Source organism: Octopus bimaculoides, chromosome 18 (assembly GCF_046866305.1).
Source record: "Octopus bimaculoides isolate indiv1 chromosome 18, ASM4686630v1, whole genome shotgun sequence".
In the NCBI taxonomy this organism is placed as follows: domain Eukaryota; kingdom Metazoa; phylum Mollusca; class Cephalopoda; order Octopoda; family Octopodidae; genus Octopus; species Octopus bimaculoides.
The window spans coordinates 46,753,529-46,768,512 of record NC_142945.1 but is presented as its reverse complement, the minus strand read 5'-3'; the positions used below and the strand labels follow the sequence as shown (position 1 = coordinate 46,768,512).

At 38.8% G+C, this 14,984-nt stretch overlaps 1 protein-coding gene across 15 annotated transcripts in view; it reads left to right on the top strand.

Annotated features, from left to right (window-relative positions):
- LOC106877380 (solute carrier family 28 member 3) overlaps nucleotides 1-14,984 on the top strand; it is a 178,255-nt gene that overhangs the window by 149,524 nt on the left and 13,747 nt on the right. For all 15 annotated transcript variants that reach the window (XM_089366114.1, XM_014926270.3, XM_089366118.1 and 12 more), the window contains one exon: nucleotides 6,246-6,607. In XM_089366114.1, coding sequence (XP_089222240.1) covers nucleotides 6,246-6,607 — 362 coding nt within the window. The remainder of the gene's footprint in view (nucleotides 1-6,245; nucleotides 6,608-14,984) is intronic.

Genomic DNA, 14,984 nt, shown 5'->3' with positions numbered 1-14,984 from the left:
TTCTGCCAGTCTACCTCACTTTGTCACCGTAGGTTTTGCCACTCTGCTGCCCCAATGTTCCATCGAATCTTCCCTTACCTGCTCCTCTATTTGTCCTGGTCGTATATCATCTGTTTTATTACGTTAATGTGTCATAAAAATAATTTATTAGAAATAACAAAGCATATTTAACCTGCTAGACACCCTTGCTACATGGATAAAGTATCAGAATAGCAACAATAAGATCAGATGTTTGTATTCTGGAATGGTCACAGTATTGCAACCATGTCAAACATTCGGCCCTTTGCAAACACAAGTGCGACCCGCAAGAACCGTAGCTAGAGGTTTAAAAAAGGGAACCTCCAAAATTTTTAATTATAAAAATAATTATAATTCAATTAAGAAAAATAGGACTATTGATGAGCAAATAAATGGTTTTAAAGGATTTTTTTCTTTAATAATAAACAATTGATATGACAGAAATCTTTGTTGTAAACAGTTGTTTAAAGATATGCGGCCCCCATGGCAACGTCGATTAGCAATACGATCCATAAACACTCTGCAGTTTGACATACCTACTGCATTAAGTCTACGAGGAGGTGCTGAAAAGTTTTTGACTGTGGGTAAAAGAAAATACAGAAGGATCAGTTAATTATGACTTTAATCAACATATTCACCTCTCAGACTCACACACTTATTGTGGTAGTCCTTTAGTTTTTCTAAGCCCTATAAAAAAACTTAAAAGGTTGGGTTTCCAATCAGGCCTTTCGTGATACCCTTAAAGCTAGGAACTTTTAGGTAACCCCACGCACAAGCCCAAACACACTACCGTCAAATGACTCTGGCTTTACCTGGCTGTAAATAGGTTTCATGCTGTAGTAACAGTTATATTGTCGGGGGCAGGAGCAATGGAGATTCAAAAATTAGAAAATGGTGTTAACTTGTTAACGTGAAGCACTGGGTTCAGTTCTTGACATGGAGAGAATGGCTTGGACAGAGGTAATTTAAAAGCTGAAGTGATCTTTAAGCCCTAGCGTTTCAATGGGTAACAGAAGGACTGACCTCTTCCTCTACAATGACGACGACCACCACCACCACCACCACCATTATCGCTGATTCCAACTACTACCAACGCTCCCAGACCCACTTTTAGTCACCTAAATTAAACACTAAACACAAGCGTTAGCATATATCTTATTTATTTATCATGTCCATCATCATCATCATCATCATCATCATCATCATCATCATCATCACTATTGTCATTGTCTTCGTCCTCGTTGTAAAACACCCGGAAAACTTTATAGTTCAGTCACGAAGATTACTGATTGGTCTGTGACAAAATTACAAATGTATATGTGTATAGATAGCATACACACATGTATGTTTGTGCATATATATGCTTGGGTATATGTGTATCTGTTTGTTTTTATAGCTATTTGTGGTGTATATTTGTGTATACATTCATACACACACATGCATATATACACACAGATACATATATATATATATATATATATATATATATATATATATATATATATATATATATATATATATACAATTAAAAGGGTAAAGGATTATCAAATTGCTATCTGTTGGAGTTTCAGCATTTTAGCTGCTATTTCTGAACTTCGGTATGTGGTGAAGCAACCTGTTGCTGACCCCTTAATTTTGTTTATATATATATATATATGACATATAGACAAATAGATTGACACGCACACACACACATATATACCTTCCTGTCTGCCTACCTATCTACATACCTACATACATACATACATATATACATACATACATACATACAGAGTGGATCGAGAGAAAGCAAGAGAGAGAGAGAGAGAGGTAGAGATAGAAAGAAAGATAAATAGAGATAGATAGATAGATAGATAGGTGGGTAGGCAGGTAGATAGGTAGGTAGGCAGGCAGGTAGGTAGGCAGATAGGTAGGTAGGTAGGTAGATAACATGCATTATTAATGTGCACACTGAGATTAATTCAGCTTGGGGCGCCAGCCGAATGATAATTGATTGTAAATTAGGTAAAAGTATGCGTTCTGATTACAATATGAAGCAGCTAAATATATTAATATACGTTAAATGACATACAATACCAGTTTATTATTAACATTGTCTTTTTCTCTGGCAGCTACAAGAAATAATTGCGGATGTGTTTTGCATCGTCTCCTTTTAAGTGCTCTTCAGCGAAACGTAGAAACGTAACTTCTCCGTATCATTGCGCTAAAGTATTTCTGAGGAAATTCTTCTTCAGTACAATTCAGATGCTCGTATAAATCATTCGTTCTGTGTATTACATAGGAGCTTGAGAAATGCCGAAAACATCTGGATTTTTTTCCGGTACAAATATATGCTAATGGATGATAAAAGTTCGAAGTTCGTGTAAAAAAGGGTAGCCGATCCAGCTGTGGTACTTGTGAGTACCTTATTGAGGATACAACTTATAATTTAAATCAGGACAACCCGCAGACTGGACAAGCAAGCTAACATAACCGCCCCCCCCCCCAGATTGGAAGGTTATTCCGTCGCAGAATACCCATTTACAGTTGCGTTTACTAGTCCTGGAATTGAACCCACGATCTAGTAATCATGCGGGCAACAGCCTAAACATCAGCCCACGCGACTTTACATGCATATACATACATATATACATACATACATACAAATACCCCCATTCACAAATACCTCCCACACACCTGACAACCCATACATACCCCCATTCACACATACCTCCCATACACCTACACACACACCTCCCACACACCTTACATATATACCGCCCACATACATGACAAACATACATGCGCGCCCTCACACACACATATAGACGAACACACATATATACACACACACACCCGTATATACGCGCACGCCTACATACACAGCCGCATACACATGCACACACATATACACAGGAGTGCACACACAAAATAACACACATACCTGGCACCCATCCTGACGCTCTCACACACATACGCACGCACACACATAAACACACGCATACACACCTCTCACATACACAAAACCACACACACACACATACACAACACACATACACATATACTCACATGCACACATACACATATACACATGCACACACGCACACACACCTCTCACATACACAATACTCACTCACATACATAACACACGCACGCACGAAAACATATACAATATACACATACACGCACGCACAAAAAATATACACACACGCGCACACACACGTACACGTACCCAACACCTACAACCCCACACAAACACGAACACACACATACTCAAAAAACCGCCTGTTGACCTACCTAACACTGTCTATAAGCATCCACTAACCATTCCTGCTACTAATTCCTTCCACTACGTCATACACACACACAAACACACTAACAGATAAACTACCAAACCATGCACACACGCACGCACACACACACACACACACACATACGCACACACACGTTCTGTTATCACACCCACACTCGCAGACTCTCGCGCACGCACAGATATTCATCTCCCTTTTTCACTCTCCTGTCTTAGAAAGAATTTTTCCCCCACCACCTCCTCTTCCGGTCTTTTCACAATGTAACCTCGTGGGCATCGGTACCATTTTCCTCTTTCACCGTTCTTCCATTCTCCGAACTTTCCATCTTTCCGACGAAGGGCTACGCCCGAAACGTCATACACTCTCTCTTTCCTTTCCCGAGCGTCCAATAACACTATCCGTATCACGTCCTCACTTTGTTTTTTTTTTTTTATTGTTTTTTTTTAACTTACATACATACATATATACACACACATATGTATATATATATATATATATATATATATATATATATATATATATATACACACACACATATGCATATATATATATATACACACACATATGCATATATATATTCATATATATATATGTATATATTTATATGTATATATATGTATATATATATACATATACATATATGTGTGTGTGTGTGTGTGTGTGTGTGTATATATATATACTCTTTTATTCTTTTACTTGTTTAAGTCATTTGATTGTGTTCATGCTGGAGCACCACCTTTTAGTCGAAGAAATCGACCCCAGGCCTTACTCTTTGTAAGCCTGGTATTAATTCTATCGGTATTATCTGCCGAGACCGATAAGTTAATAGAACGTAAACACACCAATATCGGTTGTCAAGTGATGGTAGGGGCAAACACAAACACACACACATATATGTATGTATGTGTGTGTGTATGTATGTATGTATGTATATGTGTATGGTTGTATGTTTGTGTTTGTCCCCCCACTATCGCGTCCCCGTAACTTCGCGGTTCGGTAAATGAGAGTGATAGAATAAATACTAGTCTTACAGAGAATAAATCCTGGAGTCGATTTGTTCGATTGAAGGCATTGCTCCAGCATGGCCGCAGCCAAATGACTGAAAGAAGTAAAAGAAAACAAAAACGGAAGAATAATCGGGAAACTTGTGTAATTTATGTTGTCTAAACAATAGATTAGTTTCACCGACGTCGCTCTCGTTCTTTTCTCGTTTTGTAAAGATCGGTGTAAAGTTACAGCCAAGTGAACTGATAAAAAGACATAGATTTGTTTAGTTTTCGTGTCTCTCCTCCTGTTGGGGCGACACTTGCCCGAGAAAGATAGTCACTGCGTTGGTGGTCAACAGGGGTTAGTAGCTTCAATACCAAAATAATTGAAATGGAGAGTGGCAAAGAAAAACATTAAGAGTACCCGGTGAAAGGATGGATGGATGGATAGATAGATGGATAGATAGACATTTGAAGTCATTTATCAGTGTAAAAGTGAACATTTTGGGTATTGCACGTTACTGTTGCTAGTGAGAAGGTGGCGGCGGCGGTGGTTTCGTTGTTGGTGGTGGTATTGTTGTTGTTACTGTTGGTGGTGGGGGTGATGGTAGGGATGGTGGCGGTGGTGATGAGACTATTTTCTGCTGGGGAAATTGAAGTGATGGGGACGATCATTTTAATGGTTTTCGTTTACTTCTCTATGAAATTTGTCACGATTAATCTCTCGTTTCTATTTTAAAAGAAAAAATATTCTAATCACTGCGGTTGTGTTCTAAAGTTGCCGCCTCTACAAATAAATAAGTAATTAAATAAATAAATAAATAAATAAAAGTAGGATTCAATGAAGATATGAACGAAATGTAGGAATCGTGGGCCAAAAAGATGAATAATATTATTTTTCGAGAACTACAGCTGGATTTATGAAATAACAACTGGGTGGAAATGTTCTTTTCAGGTGGTCTAAGATCCTGAAACTTGAATTTTACTCTCTCTCCCTCCCTCTCTCTCTCTCTCTCTCTCTCTCTCTCTCTCTCTCTCTCTCTCTCTCTCTCTCTCTCTCTCTCTCTCTCTCTCTCTCTCACACACACACACACATCATATGTTAAAGAAAACGCTTTCCCTTCGCTCGCCTGTGCTAAACACGGATTTGGTCCGGATGAATCGATGTCGTCAGACAGTGTTCAACTGAGCATTTCGATCCCCCCCATTAATGGATCGGCAGTAATGGCTTCCATCATCTCCTCCTTGATTTCTTTCTCTGACTCCAGAACCAACGTAAGGCTATTTTTGCTGCCTCTCCTATCTTATATCCAATGACCAGGTATATCCATGTGCTCACTGTTTCAATTCCTCTAGCAATTTTCTACGTGCATGGTTAATACTTAAAGCTTTCGTTACGGTTGACTGTTAAAGACAACGACTTATTTTGAGCTTTCAGTTGGCTTCTGGTTTGCTAGTGAGTAAACTTTCGGCGACCTAGATCTAGATTTGGTAGATCACTCCAGATACGATGTTTTATTTATAAATAAAAATATAGAACTTATCTTTATGACGACACTTGGACATCAACTCGGACTTTCTGTTTAGAATATCTGTTGTTTTATATAACACTTGTAATCTTCCTTTACTACAAAGATTGCAGAAAGTTTTCCCGTTAATGTATTCGTTACCATGGACAAGAATAGATCAAAAGTTTGTAAAAGTAGGTATTTTTCTTTAGTTGCTAAGCGTAGTTCAACAGAATATGTGTATGTATATATGTGTGCATGTATGTATATATGTGCATATGAACGTGTGTGTGTTTAAATATATACATGTTTATATATGTATGTTTATATATATATATATATATATATATATATATATATGTATGTTTATATATTTATTGATTGTTTTTGATTTCTTTATTGTTGTCCTTTTACCTTCACATTTTTCTTTACCTTTTCTTTAGAATGTCGGATTTACAGAAATACCCGATTCAGAATTGAACTTCAAACGAGACCCAAAAAGATTGGGGCCAGAAGATCCCGAACCCGAAGAACAAAGCTACTATCAAAAAGCGAAGCCGTATTTGCGTACAGGGTTTTACATAACACTGGTTATTCTTTATGTGATCTACTTCGGTTGGGCCATGCATTTTGGCCAAGGAGACGGGGCTTCAATATGTCTTCTCGTTCTCACGCTCTTTGCGGCTTTCGTTATTATCTTCAACTTCCTGAATAAAAGGTTTAAACTTAACGACCAAATCCTCGGTAATGTTAATGAAAAAATGCAAACATACACTGGAGAGAGGATACGGACTTATTGCCGATGGTAAGTAATGCAATCAAAGTCTTCATGCCTCACCCAATTGTCTGGCTCTCTGTCTCTTTCTCTTTGTTTCCATTATCTATCTCACAGTACCTCTCTTTCCCTCACACACTTTTTTACTCTTTTACTTGTTTCAGTCATTTGACTGCGGCCATGCTGGAGCACCGCCTTTAGTCGAGCAAATCGACCCCAGGACTTATTCTTTGGAAGCCTAGTACTTATTCTATCGGTCTATTTTACCGAACCGCTAAGTTACGGGGGCGTAAACACACCAGCATCGGTTGTCAAGCGATGGTGGGAGGGACAAGCACAGACACACACACACACACACACACACACACACATATATATATATATATATATATATATATACGACGGGCTTCTTTCAGTCTCCGTCTACCGAATCCACTCACAAGGCTTTGGTCGGCCTGAGGCTATAGTAGAAGACACTTGCCCAAGGTGCCACGCAGTGAGACTGAACCCGGAAGCATGTGGTTGGTAGGCAAGCTACTTACCACACAGCCACTCCTGCACACTATTCACTTTTTTTCACTTTCTTTTTTAGTTTTTCTCTGTCGTCTCCCTCATCTCTTTTTTATCACTAGTAAAATATTCCTTACTATGTTCATGGTGGTGTTTTTTTTTTTAGCGCAGGCCTAATCGAACAGACCTACGGTAAAAAAAAAAAAAAGCATCACGTATGTGGACCACCTTGCCTTTCATTCAGTCGCCAAGGACTACGAGAAATGCTAGAATACCAGATAAAAACCTTGGGATATTAAATTATAAATTTTAATAGTCTGGGATCGAACCACATCGGAGTCAACGTCTCTTTTCTCCCTTCAATGATCGATAAAATAATGTACTATTCATGATCTACAGTAGCTGCAGTCAAATGACTGAAACAAGTAAAAGAATAAAAAATATATATATATACTGAGTGAACTGGAAGAACGAGAAATAAAGTGTTTTGCTGAGGGACACAAGGCGCCGCTGGGAATCGAACTCATGACCTTACCATCGCGAGCCGAATACCCTAACCACTAAGCCACGGACATTCACTGCTAGTGATAGCAACAAGATCAACTGCAAAACATATCCTGCCATCTTAAATCAGAAAAGAATACATTAAATAACTTCTCTAAAAGGAGGTGATGGTCACGGATTTTGTAATCACTTAGTGGAAGGAAGATGGAGAGTACCTTTGACCTTTTACTGAACTTCCAGGGTTTCCTGGAGGAGGAAGTGATACTCAGGCCGGAGATGCCTGGTCCAAATGTTTACAAAAGTGTGTACTTTGCTAAAGCCGTCCAAGGATCTGTGGGGACGGGTGCTAAACCTTAAACTTGAAATGGTCTCCTGACTGGCTTCTACCAAATTGCAATCACAAAGGCTTGGAAGGAAATACCTCTCCGCTCAAGGTACCGTGCTGTGAGATCGAATTCTGAAACACGTGGTTACGAAACATAACCGAAGCTACAATCCTTTGATCAGTTAAAGTCTAGACAGCTTCACGTTACAACTTGCTGGGGCTGCCTGCTGGAGCCTAGCAGCAGGTCTTTAAAGGGAAATTTGACAAGACAGTCAGTCGGCCGCTGACACTCGTTGATACTGCGTCGAAGAGGCCAGAGAACAGAAGAAAGAAGACATGCACTCAACACCAGAGCTGAAAACACCTCCGAAAGGGATGGGGGCGTGCCACGTCAAAATGGTAGAGGAGCAGGGGCCGAAACCGGACGTGGTTCCTCCTGATGATGTCTTGAGCTAACTGGATCCTATAAAGGAGCTCATTGTGGTAGCATACCACGAAACACGGTTGAAATTCCTCCTTAGGCCTGCGGATGAGGATTAAAACTGGGATCTAAACAATAACAACAGCATGAGCAACAAACCCTTAAGTCATAACCACCCCATTTGCCCCCCCCCCCATTCCAACCTGCTCATTATTAGCTAGGTCAGGTCGTTGACAGTTCTGTAAATAACCGTTATCTCGGTGTTTGTAGTTCGAGTTGAATGTCTAGCTGTCTAAATTTGTTTTATCTGGCCAGACGGCGTTAACTAACGTTGATAATAAAAGGTCATTGTGGTGGTGGTCGTGGTGGCCGTGGTGTTGGAGGCGGTGGCTGTAGTGGTGGCCGTGGTGGTGGAGGGAGGAGACCGTGGCGGTGGAGGGGGGGCTGTGGTGCTTGTTGTGGTGATGGTGATGGTGATGGTATTGCTGGTACTGCTGCTGTTAGTGATAGTAGTAGGAGTAATGGTAGCGGTGATGATATAGTGGCGGTAGTAGTGGTAGTAGAGGTGGTGGTGGTGGTGGTAGGAGTAGTGGCGACAGCAATCGTAGCGGTGGTGATGATGCTGTTGAGGGTGATTGTTATGTTAGTGATGATGATGATGATGATGATGATGACAACGACGTTGATGACGATGGTAATGGCGGTGGTAGTATAGGTGCTGGTGGAGGGTGGAGGTGAAGTTATTGGTAGTGACGGTACCGGTACCGGAGATTGTAGTAGTAGTAGTGGTGGTGGTGGTGGTGGTGGTAGTGGTAGTAGTAGTGGTAGTAGTAGCCGTAGAGTTGGTGCGTCACGGCCGTGGCGGTGGTGGTGGTGGTAATGCTCATTCTTAAAATATTAGTGTGTTTGATGAGTTTGGTTAATTAACGATAAAAAGGAATTATCTTATTATATATATATATATAATCGGTCATAATGTCTTACGTTTAAGATGACTCCCATGTTTCCCTGATGAGAAGGTTACAATTTTAATATCAAAGATCCCTATGGATCACACAGGTTGTAATCCTTTGAAACATATGTAGGAATAAAGTATGCAATTATAACATGCGTTTTGTCCATTCCTTAAATTCTTAAATATACTCAAATACCCAAAATTTCAAGGAGTTCCTGCCTTAAAAACAGGAACTAAACCACAGTTATTTTGTGTTCTTTGCTACATTGGTTTGTATTAACCCATTTATTCTATCAGAAGAATTTTTATTCATTAAGATAGAAGAAATACACACACACATATATATATATATATATATATATATATATATATATATATATATATATATATATATATATATATATATATATATATATATATATATGTATATATATATATATTTGTTGCTTGTTCCTTCTCGAGCTATGCCTGGCTCATAAGGGCCGGTTTCCCTGTTTCATTGGCATATAGGTTCCTCACCTGGACGTCGCAGGTGAGCTGCTAGATGTAGGAGGAAAGTGTGAAGGGAAGTTGTGGCGAAGGTGTCAGCAGAAGTTCGCGATTACCTTCTGCCAAAGCCGCGTAGAGCTTAGGTGTTTCGCTCATAAACACACACATCGCTCGGTCTGAGAGTCGAACCCGCGATCCCTCGACCGCGAGTCCGCTGCTCTAACCACTAGGCCGTGTGTCTCCACACACACACACACACACACACACACACACACACACACACACACACACACACATATATATATATATATATATATATATAGATATATACACACGCACACACACACACACAACGAGCTCTTTCAGTTTTCGTCAACCAAATCTACTCACATGGCTTTGGTTGGCCTGAGGCTATAGCAGAGGATATTTACCCAAAGTGCCACGCAGTGGGACTGAACTTAGAACCATGTGGTTGGGAAGCAAGCTCCTTTCCAGCGAAATACACACACACACACACACACACACACACACACTTTGCACAATAGATGAGAAGATGTAGGAGAAAGCGAAATTAAATATAGAGAACAAATAACGAAATGCAAACGGATGTAAATGTAAAATCTGTTTGTGAGCTTTTCATTGGATATCATTGCAATTTTGACGCATTCTTACAGTATTATTCAACGCACGAGAGTCAATAGTAAGAAAGCTATTTACGACACGTAAACACAAAGATTATAATAACATAAAACAGTAGCGGGCAAGTGCGAATGTCCTTTCATCCCCACGTTGTCTATGCTCGCGATCTAACCAATATATTAGATGCATTTTATTGTGATTAGAAGGTGTAATAGTGAAATAGTAGGTGATGATAGAAGTTAGACTAGGGTGAGAGGGTGAAAACCATGAGTGTGTAATTGAATAAATGGAGTGATTGAGGTGAGTGGAAGATAAAGAAGGAAATTAACAAAGGAGATAGCGTTAGCGGGTGTAATGAAAGAGAGACAATGATGGGAGGGAGTAAGGGAAGAGTGACTTGGTATATGTAGGCTTATTGATGTGTTTGTGAAGGAGAGATAGCGGCCATGATAAGGACGAGTGGTGGATAGGAATAACGAGTAGCCAGTTGGAGGTTATGATGGCTGGTGGCACATTGAGGTTGATAGGGGCGTGTACCAAATGCTAAAGATCCAATTCCACTGCAATCCCTCATACATTGTGTTTTTGATGGAAACTCGTTGAAATGAGCGAAATCAATGAAAAGATGTAAGTGTAACTAAGGTAAAACCGGGAAATGTAATACTTTCTTGCTCGAGAAATTTATCCAAGAGAGAGAAAAAGGTAATATTTATTCTCCCTTAAACGCGGATGTTCTGTTAGAACAAACTTTTTGCGGTAGATACCATGAGAGAAAATCCCATATAGGCTTTTGGTGCAGAATGCACGCTTGTATATATATCGCTAGTGTGGGAGATAAATCCCCACCAACTCGAGCGCCGAGACCACTAGATCACGTGATTTCGACCTTTTCTTAGTCTCATCTGTGATGGACGCTCGACCGCTAGAAATAGCAGCGACTCGTCCCTTCGCTAGTTATATGTAGAAATTCAGTGCGTGAACAGGCACTGGTGTCACGATTAGCCAGTGAACTTGTTAAAAGATATATAATTTAGTCGGAATAAATATTACCTCTCGGTAATATTACTGCTTCTGTCGCTAAGATATATTAGATCAAAGAAAAGGAGATATCTTTTCTTGCGAATGCTTTCATCTGCCGTTGATTGAAGAAGATGGTGGAAGTCGTAGCCGATATGTAAAAGGTGTGTTCATCGGCTGAGGAAAAGAATATAGAAACGTGACGCTGGTCTGTAAACTAAGGGATCGAACCAAAAAACAAGCGAGACAGTGTTCCCCGAACCTATTCAGAAGCTGGTGCTGCAGTACATGTTCCTGCTCTGAATACCGCCAGAGCGGTTTCAGACAAAAACGAAATCACTTCATCTTAATTACCATTGGGACTATGGACTGACAACGTAGGGAGTCTCCTCCTTCAACACAGAACTGGTGAGAGGTTACAATTCCGCCCAAAATTTTCTATGAGAAATTTTGGAAATCGTCTGGAAAAGTTTTTAAAATAATAATAATAGACAGAGTGGAGGTTGTAATTAGATCAGATTAAAGACAAATCCCTTGTTAATTATTGCCTCACGGTTTGATAGGCATGAATTTTGCAGTCTTCTGATTAATAGAAATCGGCAAAGAATTAGCCAAAGAAGACAAATCTTCTGTTAATTGTTACCTTATGGTCTGGAGGTCATGAATCTCATTGTAGCTTCATTAACAACGAGAGACTAAATGAACTGCTGAATAACTTGAAGTAATGAAAGGGTTTTGTAGTATTTGATGAGGAGGTGGTGAAAAGGAGAGGAATACACTAAGTCTCCAAAATGGTAAAATGTTGAAAAAAAAACCCCGCATCAGCAATCTATCGACGATTAAGAAAACACCCCACAAGGAGTGCTCGTCTGCAATTTCGGAAGTTCTGGTTTCCAGGTAATTCGAACAGAAGATGATCTTTAGCTTGCTCGAATTCTATCTAGGTGACGTCTTGCCACCCTTGTAAAAGTAGACTACCCTTATACGGGTAAACTATCCTTTTTTTTTGTTTTGTTTATTTTACTAAATATTTTATCTGTTTCAATTTGTTGTATTAAGTTTTTGCCCCCCCCCCCCACTCATATATTTCGTTGTTCGTAAAAAAAAGTTCGTTTTCAATCTTGTAATTCGTGTTCCCCTTTTTCATGTTTACGTCTTTTGACGTCCTGTACCCATATATGCATGTGTGTGTGTATATATATGTATATATATATTTGTAAATATGTACACGTATGTATGTATATATGCACGCGCACACGCACACACACACACACACACATATATATATATATATTATATGATTGAACACCACGCATCCATTTCCAAGTACGTTTTAGCTTAATAATTCTGATGCGACACTATTCTGTCACTATCTCTCTTTGTCTCTCTCTTCTTCTTTATATACTTTTTATATTCTTTTTATCTCCCCTTTTTTCTCTCCCATTCTTTCTCTAATTATTTCCCTCCCTCTTTCACCGCTCTCTATCTGTCCCTCTCTCTTCCTCCATGACTCTCTCGTTGCTCACACGGGACCAGCGGCATCTTTCTTTCTTCTCCTTCAGCTACAGGGATAGCACGTATTTTTGTCTGTCCCCTGTCAAAGCTTATTTCTCCAGCGTTCACCACTTCACCTCGTTATGGCTTAACAGCCCTTACCGTTTGTTTTCACTGTCCTGTGTTTGTTACCAACTTTAACCCTCCTCAAATCCCAAATTTTATTTAATTTGCCTTGCGGGAGCAACTGTTTTGACAAAGACACATATTGTCCTTGTGCTCGAAATGCGGAGAAGCTAAAACAGTGGACAACTGATGAAGGGATTGTTCTTTATGTTGCCTGCCTTCTTTTTCTATTTGTTTCTTTCGTTGTTCGCAAAAAAAGTTCGTTTTCCATATTGTTGTAATTCATGTTCCCGTTTTTCATGTTGTTTACGTTTTTTGATATCCTGTACCCATATTTGCATGTGTATATAGATATCTATGTAAGTATGTACATTTATGCATGTATATATGCATATATATATATATATATATATATATATATATATATATATATATATATATATTATTTACATTATATATATATAAATATGCGGTAGAAGACGTTTATTGTGGCCAATGTTTGGAACAAAGCCTTTCACATGACAGTATATAACATATAACATATAACTGGCACTCCGTCGGTTACGACGACGAAGGTTCCAGTTGATCTGATCAACGGAACAGCCTGCTCGTAAAGTTAACGTGCAAGTGGCTGAGCATTCCACAGACACGCGTACACTTAACGCAGTTCTCAGGGAGTTTCAGCGTGATACAGAGGGTGACAAAGCTGGTCCTTTGAAATACAGGCGCTACTCATTTTGGCCAGGTGAGTGGATCGGAGCAACCTGAAATAAAAATGTCTTGCTCAAGGACGCAACGCGTCGGCGAGAAGTAAACTCACTACGTTGCGATCGTAAGCCGAACACCCTGGCCACTAGACCACGCGCCCTCATATTCACATGACAGTAACTGGCGGATAAAATTGAGCAGAGGATATAACAATATCCTAAGGGTATTTCGGATCCACTAACTTTGATAACAATAACCATTTAATAACATTATCCGTGATTACAATAAGCGACTTCTCCTCCATATGCATCCCTCCTTGTATTCTGTAACTCTTTTGCATAACACGTCCTATATTATATAGAGAGAGGCCATTATTCTTGTTGTTATTGTTGATATCATTATCATTATTGTTGTTGTTATTATTATTATTATTATTATTATTATTATTATCATTATTAATGATAGTATGATCGTTATTATTGTAGGATCTATTTTAAAACGGGGGCCACATTTTTCATTAATGTTTTACGTAGTGTTTTTGGTACGGAAAGACTTTCAAACTTCGTATACTTATCTATTTTGTGTTATAGAACAGAAAAATATTTTTGTATTCGAATTTATTTCATGTTAAAAATTGTCTTATTTCGATAATTTCAACCAATCACTGACAAGTATTCAGTTGTTTATATTTGCTCCTTTGGCTGATTAAGCGATGTAAAGCGTATTTAATCTCCATACCTTCGTTTTATTTGCTTTTTTCATTTTAAATTTGCTTTAACCCTAACCCTAACCCTAACCTTAGGGTTAGGGTTAGGGTTAATTGTTTCAGAATCGTTTGTTTATGTAGTCGGCACTTAATGTATATCGGCTGAATGGACGTCAGTGATTGGTTGAAATTACAGAAATACGACAACTTTCACATCGAATAACTTATGGATTTCTTTTTTTTTTTAAGTTTCAAAGTGTTTCGTTAATGAAAAATGTGGCCCCCGTTTTAAAAAAGATCCTTATTGTATTATGTTATATACATATATGTATGTATATGTGTTACGTGTGCATGTGTGTATATATATGTGTATGTGTGTATATATATATGTATGTGTGTATGTATATATATATATATATATGTGTGTGTGTATATATATATATAGATATAGATATATATATACACACACACATATATATATACCCAAACACGCACACACATACATACATACAT